At 53.9% G+C, this 17,195-nt stretch overlaps 1 protein-coding gene across 1 annotated transcript; it reads left to right on the forward strand.

Moving 5' to 3' along the window:
• The first annotated feature begins 13,920 nt into the window (after positions 1 to 13,920).
• On the forward strand, positions 13,921 to 15,551 carry LOC123416995 (mitogen-activated protein kinase kinase kinase 17-like). The gene has a single exon (XM_045106853.1). It carries the CDS (start codon positions 14,055 to 14,057, stop codon positions 15,534 to 15,536), a length of 1,482 nt encoding a protein of 493 aa, XP_044962788.1. The 5' UTR covers positions 13,921 to 14,054; the 3' UTR covers positions 15,537 to 15,551.
• Positions 15,552 to 17,195: the final 1,644 nt, after the last annotated feature.

Raw genomic sequence — 17,195 nt, forward strand, 5'->3', positions numbered from 1 at the left:
TCGGAGCACTCTTGCGGTAAGAGTCCCCTAGAGTAAACTGCACGCAGGTCGAGTAGTATTAGCCTCGGAGGCGTAGGTGAAAACGTGCACCTCAATAGGGCAGACCTGCTTGAGGTGCATGCCAGTGGGGTCACACTCAGTGAACCCACTGGGTGTAGTCCCCGAGACCGATGTCGACTGCTTGCGTCGGCAGGGGTCTGAAGAACTTAGTGTGTGAACTGATAAACTTGCTGACTACCCTTTGTTGCTTGGTGCAGAAAACTTGTGAAATGGGAACTGCTTATGAAGCCCTGAGAGGGTAGAGGAACCAATATGCTGGTGAACTGGAAGCTGCAATGCTTGCCATGGCTGGTATGAAGGACGCTCTGGAAGTGCGAGAAAAGTCCTTGGAAGAGGCTCTGGAGGCAAACAGGGTGTTGACGGCAGAGGTGCAGAGGATGGGGAAACAGAGGACCGAATTGCACAATCAGATGGGCGTCCTGAACAAACAATGCATAGCTCAAGAGAAGTATGTCACCGACTGGGCTGCGCAAATGATGACTCGTCTGGCTGGTAAGTCTTATGCTTTATCGAGTGGCTGTATCGTGTGCCATACACTCGGTTTTCATTGTGTACTTGCTTGTTTGTTGCAGACTTTTGCAGAGACCCTGAAGCTGAAGCGGCGGCTGTGGAGCGGTCTATTAAGGACAAAATTCCACTCGGCGAGGACGCCAATCGGGATCTGCTCCGGGCTCATATCCGCGTAAGCAAAGTGGGTCCGTTCATCAGCCGACTGAGAGAAGTCGTCGGCCGAATTAACAAGGAACTTTGACCGGAAGACGAGTCGCGGGAGGGGATGGAGACCCTGACGGGCCGACTGGAGGAGGTTCCGAGCCAAGTGCAATCTTGGAAGAAATCGGCAGCGCGTTGCGGTGCTGATGTGGCGCTGTCCTTGGTCCGAGTCTATTGCGAGGAGGTGCGGGAAGATAAGCTGAAAGCATTGAAGGTCGCCAACATGAAGAAGCTTCAATTCGAAGACTTCATGGAGACCTTCCTGGAGACTGCTACCCGCATTGCTGATGGAATCGACCTGGATACTTTTGTGGAGCCCTCCAGTCCTGACGCGGGCCCAGCTGACGCATGATCAAATTTTATCCTCGGTATGCCGAGTGTTTGCCTGTAAGATACTCTGGCCACTTCTGTTGGTCATCATACTTTTAAATCGGTGCGGGTAAGCTTGATCCGCACCGAGTCAATTATTGTTTCTAGACTGTTGGAGTCGCAATGAAAACATTTAGTCTTTTGCTTGAATGTTGTTTCGAGTTCAACACTTAGTGAGTACTCGGAGAATATTAAGGTTTAGTTGATTCATGATCAAAGCTAAGTTCCCGAGTATGACGTATAGTGCACACTCGGAGGAGGTTAGTACTTAGATGATTCTTGATCACAACTAAGTCCCCGAGTGCTATGGATAGTACACACTCGAAGGAAGTTATTACTTAGGCGATTCAGGGTCGCAGCTAAGTCTCCGAGTGCGATGTATAGTGCACACTCGGAGGAGGTTATTACTTAGGCGATTCGGGATCGCAGCTAAGTCCCCGAGTGCGACGTGAAGTGCACACTCGGAGGAAGTTATTACTTAGGCGATTCGGGATCGCAGCTAAGTCTCCGAGTGTGACGTATAGTACACACTCGGAGGAGGGTAGTACTTAGGTGATTCGTGATCACAACTAAGTCCCCGAGTGCGACGTATAGTGCACACTCGGAGGAAGTTATTACTTAGGCGATTCAGGATCGCACCTAAGTCCCCGAGTGCGACGTATAGTACACACTCGAAGGAGAGATTAGTACTTAGGCGATGCAGGATCGCAACTAAGTCTCCGAGTGCGACGTATAGTACACACTCGGAGGAGGGTAGTACTTAGGCGATTCGTGATCACAACTAAGTCCCCGAGTGCGACGTATAGTGCACACTCGGAGGAAGTTATTACTTAGGTGATTCAGGATCGCAGCTAAGTTCCCGAGTGCGACGTATAGTGCACACTCGAAGGAGATTAGTACTTAGGCGATGCAGGATCGCAGCTAAGTCTCGAGTGCGACGTATAGTGCACACTCGAAGGAAGTTATTACTTAGGTGATTCAGGATCGCAACTAAGTCCCCGAGTGCGACGTATAGTGCACACTTGGAGGAAGTTATTACTTAGGCGATTCAGGATCGCAGCTAAGTCCCCGAGTGCGACGTATAGTACACACTCGAAGGAGAGATTAGTACTTAGGCGATGCAGGATCGCAACTAAGTCTCCGAGTGCGACGTATAGTACACACTCGGAGGAGGGTAGTACTTAGGCGATTCGTGATCACAACTAAGTCCCCGAGTGCGACGTATAGTGCACACTTGGACGAAGTTATTACTTAGGCGATTCAGGATCGCAGCTAAGTCCCCGAGTGCGACGTATAGTACACACTCGAAGGAGATTAGTACTTAGGCGATGCAGGATCGCAGCTAAGTCTCCGAGTGCGACGTATAGTGCACACTCGAAGGAAGTTATTACTTAGGCAATTCAGGATCGCAGCTAAGTCCCCGAGTGCGACGTATAGTGCACACTCGGAGGAAGTTATTACTTACGCGATTCAGGATCGCAGCTAAGTCCCCGAGTGCGACGTATAGTACACACTCGAAGGAGAGATTAGTACTTAGGCGATGCAGGATCGCAGCTAAGTCCCCGAGTGCGACGTATAGTGCACACTCGAAGGAAGTTATTACTTGCGATTCAGGATCGCAGCTAAGTCCCCGAGTGCAACGTATAGTGCACACTCGGAGGAAGTTATTACTTAGGCGATTCAGGATCGCAGCTAAGTCCCCGAGTGTGACGTGTTATGCACACTCGGAGGAAGTTATTACTTAGGCGATTCAGGATCGCAGCTAAGTCCCCGAGTGCGACGTGAAGTGCACACTCGGAGGAAGGCATTACTTAGGTGATTCTTGATCACAGCTAAGTTTTTTTGTGTGTGTGATCGTAGTCTGCAACCGCGGAAGAACTCTGAATCTGCAAAAGAAACTGAATCTGCTGTATATTATTTCGTCAAAACTTGTTCGTTACACTGCTTCAGTCGGCGATCACGTATAAAAACGCTTGAGGAGGTCTCCGTTCCACGCGCGTGGCTCGTCGGTCTCCTTCTGAATGTTGTAGAGTCTGTATGCCTCGTTGTTCAGCACCTTGGAAATGATGAAAGGCCCTTCCCAGGCCGGAGCCAACTTGTGTGGTCTTTGCTGATCCACTCGGAGCACCAAATCGCCAGCTTGGAACGTGCGGCTCCTGACATGTCGTGCATGAAAACATCGCATATATTGCTAGTAAATTGTTGAGCGAGTAAGTGCCATCTCGCGCTCCTCCTCTAGAAGATCGACTCCATCTTGCCTTGCTTGTTCTGCTTCGGCTTCCAAGAAGAGTTCGACTCGCGGGGCATTGTGAAGCAGGTCACTCGGAAGGACCGCTTCTGCTCCATAGACGAGGAAGAACGGTGATCGCCCTATTGATCTGTTCGGAGTGGTGCGGAGACCCCAAAGTACTGAAGGTAACTCGGTTACCCATGCACCAGCAGCATGTCCTACCTCTCGCAAGAGTCCAGGCTTCAAACCTTGAAGGATAAGTCCATTCGCACGCTCAGCTTGTCCATTGGATTGCGGATGTGCTACGGAAGCAAAATCCACTCGCATACCTTGACTCGCACAGAAACCTTTGAATCTGTCCGAGTCGAAGTTTGTTCCATTGTCCGTGATTATGCTGTGAGGCACTCCGAATCTGGAGATGATGTCTCTAACAAACTTCACGGCTGTGGAGGCGTCGAGTTTCTTGATGGGTTTGACTTCTATCCATTTTGTAAACTTGTCGACTGCCACCAACAGATGTGTGTAGCCTCCTTGGCCTGTCTTGAATGGTCCGACTGTTTCTAATCCCCAAACTGCAAATGGCCACACAAGTGGGATTATCTTTAGTGCAGATGTTGGCTTGTGGGACTTATTGGAGTAGAACTGACAGCCTTCGCATCGATCGACCATAGCTTTGGCCATCTCGTTAGCCTGCAACCAGAAGAATCCAGCTCTGAACGCCTTGGCGACGATTGCCCTCGAAGAAGCGTGATGGACACAGGTTCCCGAGTGGATATCCTCTAGGATCAACTGTCCTTCCTCTAGGGAAATGCAACGTTGGAGGACGCCTGAAACACTCTCCTTGTACAATTTACCGTCAATGACAGTGAATGCCTTCGACCTGCGAACTATTTGCCGGGCTTGGACTTCATCTTCTGGAAGTTCTTGTCTCAGGATATATGACATAATCGGCACAGTCCAATCTGGAATGATTACCAGAATCTCTGTGACCAGATCAACCACAGCAGGCACATCGACTTCAGTCGGATCTGTTGCGCTCTTGGGTTGTACTGGTTCTTCCGTGAAGGGATCTTCTTTGACTGAAGGAAGATGGAGGTGCTCGAGGCAGACATCACTCGGGACGGGTCTCCGAGTGGATCCGAGTTTCGCCAACTCGTCCGCTGCTTGGTTCTTCAGTCTTTGAACATGATGAAGTTCTAGACCTTCAAACTTCTTCTCCAGCTTCCTCACTGCATTGTAGTATGTGGTCATGGTGGGGTTCCTGACGTCCCACTCTTTCATCACTTGGTTGACCACCAAGTCTGAATCGCCGTAGACCATCAGGCGACGGACGCCGAGTGAGATGGTCATGCGCAATCCGTAGAGAAGAGCTTCGTACTCTGCCTCATTGTTAGAGGAATCGAAGTGTATCTGAAGCACATACTTGAGCTTGTCACCCTTTGGCAATATGATCACAACACCAGCGCCGGATCCATTCAACATCTTAGACCCATCGAAGAACATTGTCCAATGAGCCGAGTAGATGTGAGTCGGTTGCTGCTGTTCTACCCATTCTGCTATAAAGTCAGCCAGGGCTTGAGATTAAATAGCTTTCCTGGCCTCGAACTTGATGTCGCAGTACAGCATCTCCATCGCCCACTTTGCCACTCGGCCTGATGCGTCCCGATTGTGGAGAATTTCCGACAACGGAGCATCAGAGACGACAGATACCGAGTGGTCTTGGAAATAATGAGCCACCTTCTTTGCAGTCATATAGATCCCATAGATAAGCTTTTGATAATGGGGATACCTCTGCTTGGAAGGTGTCAGGACTTCAGAGACGTAGTACACTGGCCGCTGAACTTTGTATGCTTTGCCTTCTTCTTCTCGCTCGACTGTAAGAACAGTACTGACGACTTGATTTGTAGCCGCGATATATAGAAGAAGGGGCTCTTTACTGAGCGGAGCAGTAAGAACCGGCTGGGTGGAAAGTAGGACTTTGAGGTCGTCGAATGCGACTTGGGCTTCGTCTGTCCACTCGAAGGTATCTGATTTCTTCATGAGTCGGTACAGAGGAAGTGCTTTTTCACCGAGTCGACTGATGAACCTGCTCAAAGCTGCTAGGCAACCTGTGAGTCGTTGAACATCGTGTATTCTGACCGGCCTCTCCATTCGGACGATGGTCCCGATCTTTTCGGGGTTAACATCGATCCCTCGTTCGGAAACGAAGAAACCGAGTAACTTTCCGCTGGGAACACCGAATGAACATTTGGCTGGGTTTAGCTTGATATCGTACCTACGAAGGTTGGCGAATGTTTCTGCCAAGTCAGTCAGCAGGTCGGAACCTTTGCGTGACTTGACTACGATATCATCCATGTATGCCTCCACATTGCGACCGATCTGGTCGAGGAGACATTTTTGGATCATGCGCATAAAGGTAGCTCCTGCATTCTTCAGACCGAAAGGCATAGTGATGTAGCAGAAGCACCCAAACGGGGTGATGAAAGCTGTTTTCAACTCATCGGGACCATACAGACGGATCTGATGATAACCCGAGTAGGCATCAAGAAATGACAAACGCTCGCACCCCGCAGTCGAATCGACAATTTGATCTATGCGGGGGAGCGGAAAATGGTCTTTCGGGCAGACCTTATTGAGGTGCTTGAAGTCAATGCACATTCGGAGTGACTTGTCCTTCTTGGGCACCATGACCACATTGGCGAGCCACTCGGAGTGGTGAAGCTCGCGAATGAATTTGGCAGCTAGCAGCTTAGCCACCTCTTCTCCGATTGCCTTCCTCTTGTGCGCGGCGGACCGGCGCAAGCGCTCTCGGACGGGTCGAGCAGCAGGATCCACATGCAGTCGGTGCTCAGCCAACTCCCTAGGTACACCCGGCATGTCAGATGGCTTCCATGCGAAGATGTCCCAGTTCTCACGGAGGAATTGGGTGAGCTCGGCTTCCTATTTAGGATCTGGGGTGGTGGAGATGTTCGTCGGGGCGGCAGACTCGTCCGTCGGGTGGATGCTGACCTTCTTAGTCTCTCCCGCCGACTGGAACGCGGACTCAGAAGCTGGCTTCTTTGAGCGCATTAAGTCGGCAGGGTCGACTGTCTTCTTGTACTCTTCGAGCTCGAGTACCGCCATCTGCTGGTCGGCGATTCTTGATCCCTCTTGCAGACACTCCTCGGCTCGCTGGCGGTTGCCGGTGATGGTGATAACGCCTTTTGGACCGGGCATTTTCAACTTCAAGTACACATAGCACGGGCGTGCCATGAAACTCACGTATGCCGGGCGGCCCAGAATTGCATGGTAAGCGCTCTGGAAATCCACCACCTCAAACGTGAGCTTCTCCTTGCGAAAGTTCTTGTCAGAGCCGAAGATGACTTCCAATGCGATCTGGCCGAGTGATTTGGCCTTCCGTCCTGGGACGACTCCGTGGAACTGCATATTGCTCTCGCTGAGTCTGGACATCGGAATGCCCATCCCCTTGAGAGTGTCGGGTACATAATATTCAGTCCGCTGCCGCCGTCCATGAGGACTTTGCGCAGTCGGACTCCTTCCACCACCGGGTCGACGACCAGAGCCTGCCTTCCTGGGGTGGGGACAAGTGTTGGATGATCCGACTGGTCGAAGGTGATCGCAGTCTGAGACCATTTGAGAAACTTGGGGGCAGTCGAAACGGCCATGTTGACTTCTCTGTTCACCAACTTCAGTCGACTCTTGCTTTCGACGTCAGCAAAAATCATGAGGGTTGCATGGACTTGGGGGAACGGATCCTCCTTGTCCTCCTCATCTTGTTCGGGATTCTTCTCACTCAGCTGCCCTTCGCTGAACCCCTGGATCAGGAGACGGCACTGCCGAGTGGTGTGCTTCGTGTATATGGGGTTGCCTTCCTCGTCCATCTTCGTGTGAATCGGACAAGACTGGTCCAGGATGGGATTGTTGAAAGGCTTCTTCTTGGGGGTGAACTGCGCTTTCCCTTTGCCCTTGAACTTGGCGCTGGTTACAGCTGCAGCTTCTGCTTGCGGTGTGGGCGGAACCTTTTGTTTCTGCTTCCGAGTGTTACCTCCGTCGGCATCGCCGACTGTCTTGTGTTTGCCGCTCCGGATGCAGTCCTCTTCTTCGCCATTTGCGTAGCGAGTTGCTATCTCCATCATCTTGCTCATGGAGATGTCGCCCATTCGACCGAACTTCAAGTACAGTTCTCTGTACCGCACGCCTGCCTTGAAGGCCCAGACTGCTTGATGCTGGTGACGTTCTCCACCGTGTGATAGAGAGTTTTCCATCGCTGGATGAAGTCGCGCAAGGGCTCATTCGGTTTCTGGACACAGTGCTGAAGCTCCATAAGGCCTGCAAGGCGCTTGCACGTCCCTTCTAAGGTTCTGATGAACACTCGGGCTAGATCTGCCCAACTGTAAATGTTTGAGGGGGCCAACTGGTTCAGCCAGGCTCGAGCCGAGCCGTCGAGCATCAGAGGGAGGTGCTTCATAGCGACATGGTCGTCTCCTCCCCCGATCTGGACCGCCCCTCGGTAGGCGTCTAGCCATGTTTCGGGCTTGGACTCTCCTGAGAATTTACCGATTCCCGCTGCCAATCGGAAGTTGGGCGGGATATCAGCCGAGCGGATGGCTCGACTAAAACACTCGGGGCCGGACACGATGGTCCTGCTTTCACTCGGACGGTCCATATCGCGACCATCGCGGTAGGCTCGACCCCTGTCGACTCTTCGTTGGGCGATTCGCCCCCTTGCGTCGGGTCTTGGGTCGTAAGTGTCGCCGACCGAATGCCGATCATCATGATGTCGGGACCCATAGGGCCCACACCGCGGAGGGGTGCGTGAACGGCGGCGATACTGATGAGAACCAGGACTGTGAACCGATCGATGCGTGTTTGCATGGACGGAACTGTTGTGGATCCGATTGTGTGACTGGGAGACTGCCGCATTCTGTTGCTGCGCCGTGCGCAACAGAGCTCGGATCTGCTCGATTCCCCTTCCTGCCTCTGAATCAGTCGGCTGGAGGGAGTCGGCAATCTGAGCAGCCGCAGCCAAGTTGAGGAGAGGTGTACGGAACACCTCCACGTTGCTCCGCCGAGTGTGCCGACTGGTAGAACGACGAGGTGGACGACGTGCACCAGATGCCTCGCCGATCTCGTGCTCGCCCCGGCCAGCTTGACGGGGATCTTCATGGGAATTGGCCATGTATACTTCTGCTGCAGGCCCATGACCCGCGTACTCGGAAGGGAGCTCAGTCGGAACCGAGCCCGAGCACTGGGAACGCGGGGCAACCACAACAGACTCCAGAACCGCTACTTGAGAGGACGCGAACTGACGCGCTCAGGCATGCTGCACCCAACGCTGTAGACGCGGACTGCGAGATCGCTTGTTGCGGCGTGCGATGAAGGTGCAAGCCGGCAATAGAGCCGATTGTTGGAGAAGAAGAACGCCGCGAGCGCCGGCACGGAAGTGCGTGGCCCCGCGACGGGGAAGCGCCTCGACGTCGAGAGGTGCCTCCCGAAGCCACGCCGAGTCGTCGATGGTGAAGGAGAGAACGCCGAAGAGGATCTGGCGACCCATGCTTGAATCTCCACTAGACGACATGACGAAAGGAAGTAGTCGCAAACTCGCCGGAAGTTGCTTAGACGCCTGCTCCACGGTGGGCGCCAACTGTCGTGGGTATAAGCCTGACAGTAGATGTGTAGGGTACGAATGAGATGGGCAGAGTCCTAGCTACGGCGAGGTTGTATGAGTTCAGGCCCCTCTACGGTGGAGGTAATAGCCCTACGTCTCAGTGCTCTCGGAGCTTGTTACCGAGTGTAATATGGAGTACAATGTTTTTCTAACCCTTTTACCAGTGGGGGAGGGCGGTTTTATATAGAGTGCGCTGCCCTCCACAACGGTTCTGATTCAAGGGTGGAGTAGTGGTGATTGAATGCGCACGTTACAGGTAACGTCTGCTCTAAATGCTAGTAAACGCACCCGGAAACGTACGGCAGTTTCCCTCCAGAGAGGTTACGGCGCACCGAGTGTATCCAGTCGGTAGGCCCGGTGTCCTCCGAATGTTAGTCTCCGACTGGATGATTCTGGGCCTGTTACCGACTCGATGATGGGGGCACCTTAATTCAGTCGGGCATACTTAAGGTCCTGTCCCTTGTGTGGGGTAGTCCTTGGGTAGGACATGTAGGACAGGCCTATGACCCTACCCTAGGACTATGACCCCATCACCGACATCCCTGACGTCTGGGTTGTACGGGAAACGTCGGGGACCATGACGTCTGATACGGGCCCTCTCGATCCTCCCCCTTCGTTGACCGACTGACGTGGTAAAGGGCCAGACGCCAGGGACCTGGTGCCTGGTCGCCAGACCCAAACGCCGCGCACCCTGGCATCTTGTCCAGTTAAGTGACTCGGCCGCTCGGGCCCGCCTCACCTGGTCAATCTTCTTCCTCCGCCACCAGAAACGCATCTTGCCCTCTCTCGCCCCTCTTCCCCCTCAAACACCCTCCCCTGATCTACTCCCTCCTTCACCAAAGTGTGTGGATCCAAAACCCCCAAGCATCCTTGACGTAATCTCTCCCAATTCCTCTAACTTTTTTTTTGTTTTAACATCTTATTTTGAGAGTATTTGTGAAGAATGGGTGATGTAAGATTAGTAAATGATTTCTTAGATTTAGGAATTTTTGTGTAGTTGTTAGATTATATAGATGATTTGTTCAATATGTTGGTATATTTTTTGGCCTTTGGGGCATTTTGTTGAATATGTTAGTATATGATGTGTTGTAGATTTTATTTAATAATTTGGCGTTGATATGATGTAGGCATAATGGATTGATTTTAGGCAACCAAAAATTGTTATTGATGTGCTTAATTCATTAGTTTGGTGGAGGAGGGAGTAGATAAGAGGGGGGGGAGGGGGGTGAGAGGGAAGAGGGGGCGAGAGAGATGAGTTCTGGTGGAGTTGGAGGAAGAAGATGGTCGGGTGGGACGGACCCGAGCGCTGTGGAAGTTACCCGGGCTAAACACCAGGGTGCGCGGTGTCTGGGTCTGACGACCAGACGTCAGGGTCCCTCGCGTCTGGCCTTTTGCCACGTCAGCCGGTCAACGAAGGGGTGAGGGACGAGCGGACCCCTACCAGACGACATGGTCCCTCGCGTCTTCTGTGTACACGTAAAAAGGCTAGATTGGAAGAGAAAAAAGTTAGGACAAATCTGAATTTTGTTAGGCATTTAGGTCAAAATAAAAAAAATGTCCAAATGAAGTGTAGTAAGGAGGAACCAAACAATCAGGTGGCGCCACGCACTAGACCTGAGGCCTCCGGCGTTGGCAGTGATGACTGGCGGAGGAGGAGGTATCGGTGACGCCGACTTGTCAACGAAGCAAAGGAACGCATCGGAATTGCGCGAGGATGATTTTTCTTTTAAAAAAGGAAAAATTATCCCGGGCCTCTGCATTAATTGGTGCATTTGCGTAGTACTCCCTTTGTTCATAAATATAAAAGCTTTTAGAGATTCCACTAGAAGACTACATATGGAGCAGAATGAGTGAACATGCACTTTTAAATATGTCTATGTACATCCGTATCTAATTCATAGTGTAATTTTTAAAAGGTCTTATATTTAGAAACAAAGAGAGTAGTACTCTCAAAGAGAGCCTTGGCTCAGTGGTTGGGCATGCGGTTGTGCAGCCCAACGACCCGAGTTCAATTCCTAGAATTGACAGGTGATGCATACTAAAATGGCCGTATGCATCCCTTGTTGGTGCAGAGGCCGGGAAGTGAAAATCTCTCCCATTTTTTAGGATCCGTCCAGACGACAGAAACCAACTCGGGGGCGTCGTCTCGCGCTGCCACCGGCCCCCATCTCCGCCCCCTCCCCGCGTCGTCACCGGCCAACCCTTCCGCGCCACCACCGGCCCCCCTCTCCGTCCACTCCCCGCTTCGCCGCTGCCAGAGGGGACGCCGGCGAAGCCGCGCGCGCGCCGGAGATGGCGGCGGCGGGGCCACTCGCGTCGGCCCTCGGGCTCTGGCGGCGGCGCCCCGCGTCTACGGCTGCGGGATCCGGCAAGATCTCGCCCACCGACGGCGCCTGACGACGGATCCGGGGCTGCCATGGCTGGATCTTGTGCGGGGCGCGCGACCATGGTGGTAGGGACCGGCCGGGCGCGGCTGCGGTGGCAGAGAGCGTCGGCTAGGCGCGACTGCGGTGGCTAGAGCGTGCGGTGCGGTGACCCGTGACCCTGCCTGGGGGTCGTGGTGGTGCGTGGCGGCAATGCTCAGCGGGTCGATGGCGGTGGATGTTCAGCACAGCTCCGGGAGAAATCCTTGCTCTGGTCATCATCGGAGCCGCGACGGCGACGCCCGCGGGTGCCGCTATCTTTCTTGGAAGCGTCGTTGTGGAGGTGTGCTGCTCCCCTTCGTCGGCCGCTGCCTGGTCAGCCGTCACGTGGCTGCTATGGTGGCCGGCGGCGCCAGATCTGGCCGCTGTCCTCCGGCCCTGATATGGGCCTCTCTCCTGCAGATTCTTGGCGGTGCCGGCGTGGTTGCCGGGGCCCTACCTGCGGGTGAAGCCGGTGGAGGAGATTTGGATTGGGGGAAACCCCTTGGTTGGCCCAGGCCGGCCGCGCCGACGACGACGCTCAAGGGCGTCGTTATTCTTTTTGAAGACGTCGGTATACATCTGCTCCTCTGCTCCCCTTCCTTGCCTCTCGGGTGAAAACCCTAACTCCGGTGGGCGGCGGCGGCGTCCTTGACGTCGTGACCTTCCTGAAGGCGTCGCCTAGAGGGCTGAGTGGTGGTGGGCACTGTGTGGGTCCTGAACAGTTGCTGGTGGTGGGCACTGCTTCGGGGGAAACCCTAGGATCTGGTCTTCCAGATCGGACGATGGCGGTACTGCGGTGCCGTTTCTCTCTTGGGAGCATCGTTTGTGGAGCAGCGCTGGCACACTGAGGCAGGAGGTGGAGCGGCTTCGTCTTGCACGGAATTTCGGTGGAGCTGTCAAGTCATGCCTGGCCAACAGGTGCTACGCTGAGTCATGCCTGGTTGGCAGGTGCTACACACGACAGATCTACCGGAGTCTTCGCATGTGGACGTATGAGCGCAGGGCGATGGCGCCGTTGGACGCCGTGGTGGCGTCGACGGATGTTTGGACTGGCATGGATGATGCAGATCTCTTTCCTGAAGATGGGTCAGTGGTCCGATGATGATGGCGGCTTGTAAAACGTGTGCGTAAGGTGTGCGTTTTAGGTGTGCTGCACCGGCTGTTGCTCCCGATACGTTATATGGATGGATTGGCGACAACAACGGTGTGAGATATGTGGAGTGAGAGCACTCCACGTTATCGAGTTTGTAGATGTGAGTGATGGCTTTGGATAGATTGATGTATACTCTTGTTAGACCTTTATGGAATAATTAATAAAGATGGCTGCATGCATCGATTGATGCAGAGGCCGGAGGTTTAACCTCCTTTTCAAAAAAAACTCTCCTCATTTCTGCCTTGCCGCGCCGCAAAAGGGCAAAATTAGGCGCGTCCGCAACGCCACGCTCGGCTTTCGGTCGCCGCATCGGGCATGGGCCAGGAGCAAACTCCTCACAAATCCCTATCCTCGCGAACGCCACTTGTCCAAAGCCGAGCCGTCTCGACGTGGCTGGACACCGCGCGGCATGGCCGATGCGATTTTCGCAGCCGCCCGTAGCGGTACGTGCAGCAGCCGTCGTCCTCGACGTCGCGTGTGCGGCGCAGCAGCCGAGCCGGCCGGCGTCGAGGACGTGCCTCCATACGCACGGCGAACCGAATATCCTTCCGATTTCAGGCCATTCGTATCCCTACGTGGGGAACGGCGCATATGATGCCGTTGACGAGTAGACGCGCGCGTGATATTTTGCTCGGAATCTTCTCTCCGGTACCGTCGATGAGCTGCCCGCGCTCAAGACCGTCCGTCCACGACGGCGACGAGCTTCCTTTCCCGGTGATGGAAGGGAACTTTCCCTCGGTTTCCCGGTGAATCGTGACCAGCTGTGTAATTCGAGGGACCGCGCCTGTGACCGGCCGTGAATTCTTCCTTCGTGCTGAAGAGAACATGGGGTCTGGACGTCGCTTTACATTCTTTTAGAGATGACCGTTGCTGCCGCGTTCAGGAGTATTTCCGTCGGTCTTGGTTCTAGATGGATGGATCATGGATGTTGGGGGCAGGCGCACCGTAAAAAATGTACAGTGCTACGGCCGTGGACTTGGCATGCCACAGTGGCAAACGACCTACCGTGGAGACCGAAGTGGCAGGTGCACCCGCTGACTTTGAACGTCCGTTCGTTTACACACGTCGGTCGACCCAGCACTATGCTCTGTTTCACACATGTCCTCAAACATAAAAGTACTGGCGCCATTAGGTTAGATCGAATCCGAGAGGAGGTCTTGACCCGGGCCAGGACGCGAGAGATTTGACACGGTTTAGTGCCTTTCCTTCTCGGGCACGGGATTATTGTATTTCACGCGGGGCCGGGCCAGAAGAGGCGGAGCGCGAAACTTGGTCAGGTCGAGTACAGCACAGACCGCGCGTTCCCACTCGCCACGGGACGACGCCGCCGCCGCGAGCGCGTGCCGAGAACCCAAACACCTTGCTTCCCACGCCTTTTCGCTTCCGGATTCGTTTACCAATCCCGCACACGCCAAACACCTCCATGTTCTAAACTTTTCCTCCCTCCACCTCCTATATATGCATCGCCACCCGCCAAAAAATAACCCATCGACGATTCAGCTGCCCGCAAGCAAGCTCGAGATCAGAGTGCCAAGCCAACAAACCACGAAAATCCCAATCCCCAACGCAGAGGAGAAGGCGACGATGGCCGTGAGCAAGCAATGGACGCGCGTGCGCACGCTCGGCCGCGGCGCGTCGGGGGCCGAGGTGTTCCTGGCCGCGGACGACGCCTCCGGCGAGCTCTTCGCGGTCAAGTCGGCGAGCACGGCGTGCGCGGCGGCGCTGAGGAGGGAGCAGCGCGTGATGGCCGGCCTACGGTCCCCGCGCGTTGTCTCCTGCATCGGCGGGCGCGGCGACCGCGATGGTTCCTACCAGCTCTTCCTCGAGTTCGCCCCCGGCGGCTCGCTGGCGGACCGAGTGGCGAGCAACGGGGGCCTCGACGAACTTGCCATCCGTGGGTACGCGGCCGACATCGCGAGCGGACTCGCGTACCTCCACAGCGCCGGGATGGTGCACGGGGACGTCAAGGCGAGGAACGTCGTGATCGGCGCCGACGGCCGCGCCAAGCTTGCGGATTTCGGGTGCGCGAGGGAGGCCGCCGCGGGCGCACCGATCATAGGCGGCACGCCGGCCTTCATGGCGCCGGAGGTGGCGCGCGGCGAGGAGCAGGGCCCCGCGGCCGACGTGTGGGCGCTCGGATGCACGGTGGTCGAGATGGCCACCGGCCGCGCTCCGTGGACCGGCATGGACGGCAACGCGCTCGCCGCGCTGCACCGGATCGGGTACACGGAGGCCGTTCCCGAGGTGCCCCAATGGCTGTCCGCCGAGGCCAAGGACTTCCTGCGTGGTTGCTTGGTCAGGCAGGCCGGCAAGCGGTGCACGGCGGCTCAGCTCCTGGAGCACGCGTTCTTGGCCTCCGCCGTCGTCGACGGGAAGCCGCAAGCCGTGGAGAGCAAGTGGGTGTCGCCCAAGAGCACCCTGGACGCGGCATTCTGGGAGTCGGAATCCGACACCGAGGAGGCAGAGCACGACAGCACGGCCGAGATGAGGATCATGGCATTGGCCTGCCCTGCGTCGGCGCTCCCGGACTGGGACTCCGACGAGGGATGGATCGACGTCCTCTCCGCGCCAACCGAAGCACCCGTGGCAGTTGAGGCGACCACCGGCCTGGACGACGAGGCGATCAGAAATGAAGAAGGAAGCGGCGCAGGGTCCCGCGTTCTCGCCAGTACCTCAGACGTGGAGCACAACGGCGATAACGGCTTCCTCAATGCGGCAGAAGCCTCTAACGATTCAGTTAGGGATCATGAGTCACTGGAGGAGTGTTTCGCTTCTCACCAACCGGTGTCATGTAAATTGTTATTGTTACTAAGTACAAACAGTACTAGTGTTTTGCAACATAAATCGATCGACTTCGTTCCTTGCACAAACAGTGTCCTGCTTCGCGCCGCTCCTCTGTTCCTCCGCTCATATTTCTGCGCCCCATTACGACGGGATTGATCGACGAATTCCAAGGACAATTACGAATCCGGTGGGTCGGCAATTCCGGCCGAAAATTAGGGGACACAAACGGTAAGTAAGAGCGCGTGGCGTGGCCGTGACTCGGACGGGGGAAAGGCTCTGGTCGACGCGGAAAGGAAGCGCGGCGTCACTGCAGACGTATACTAGTCCAATGGATCGTCGACAGAAAGTGCTGCCGCACCGTCAAAAAGTCCAGCGGAGTCGAGGGCCGACGAGTGATAGCGAGTCAAGTAAGCGTCCCGTCGAGAGATTGCTTGGCCAGGTGGAGATGGAGCCACCACTCCTCTCCGGCCGGTGTCCTCTCGCCGCGCACTGGGGCTCGTCGTGCGCTTCTGGATGGCGTGTCGGCGAGGTCGGCACGTACCTTTCCTACCCCCACACCATGCTCCGCGATGCATGTGTTCTAGTTCTAGACTGATGAGAACTGCCAGGCTCGTGCTTATCAGTTTCTCTGTTGAGTCAGTCCACACGGCACAAGGCCAAACACCATGTAACATGAGCAGCCGGTTCGACCGTCATGACGGTGGAGTCGGTGCGTCAAGACCGGTGACCACCGGGCTTTCCCGACACCATGCCGTACGCGCCACCAGAACCGGTGCTCACATGGGCAGATGGATGCCATATTCTGTGTTCTTTGGATTTAGTTCAGGTATTTATAAAATATATATATTCAATAATCTAGTATTATTCTACTATATCTTATTGGGGTGGGGTATATTATTATATATGTTGTGCTAGTATATGTCAACTTGATGCAAAAATCAACGATCATACAAGTCATGCAACAAAAAGCACACGATGATAAATCAACTCGAAAAGTTCTTGTGAAACTTTGATGTTTTCTTCGTCAACGGGTGGTGCTCTGAGACGTCACACAGAATACGGTATTTCGGCAATTCATCATCGCGTTGGACAAGCACCGTGGAGAGCTTCTCCGCATCACGTGGACATGATTTTGCCTTCTGCCGTAGAGTAGTGTCGCTAGGTGCGGCCTCTTTTTGTTTCAGTAGTCATTCCATCTTTTGTGCTTTGTGAACTATGATCGTGTGAAGGTACTTTTATCCTGTACTAAACTTCTAGCAAGTTTTTTGCTTCAGGCTATGGATGACCTTTTCTATTTTGTGTCTGTCTCATAAATCATAATAAGATGAAGGGGCGAGGGGAACTTCTTTATTAAAAAAGCAAAAACAAAATCAACTTGATTATAGCTTAGCACAATTTCTTTTAGTGTTACCTTCATTTGTAAAACTAAGATGTATTTTGTTTCGTTAAGATATGCATATCACAAATTATTACTCCAAAATTATAAGGTTGTATGCATGAAATTTGTGTCACTAGGTTCATATTTAAAAGTACTTTGTTATGATTGTGATTTTGTATCACATAAATCAAGTATTGAAAAACAAATTGTTGGTCCAACTCTTGTCTTAGCGAAATGAAATACGCCTTATTCATCAAAACAGAGGGAGTACTTGGCAGAGTTGTAAGCTTCATTCTTGCATGATTATATAAAAAAAAATGAATGAAACTTGATAATACCCTATTCACCCCTCTAGTCGATTGACCTCCAACGATCATTCTTGTCCGTTGGTACAATATATAGTATCACTCTTATATACTTTCTCAAACCGTTAGTTG

This window comes from Hordeum vulgare, chromosome 1H, assembly GCF_904849725.1.
Source record: "Hordeum vulgare subsp. vulgare chromosome 1H, MorexV3_pseudomolecules_assembly, whole genome shotgun sequence".
Taxonomy (NCBI): domain Eukaryota; kingdom Viridiplantae; phylum Streptophyta; class Magnoliopsida; order Poales; family Poaceae; genus Hordeum; species Hordeum vulgare.

Excerpts from the sequence above, each read along its gene's own strand:
- LOC123416995 (XM_045106853.1), top strand. The coding sequence starts at position 14,055 with ATGCATCGCCACCCGCCAAAAAATAACCCATCGACGATTCAGCTGCCC.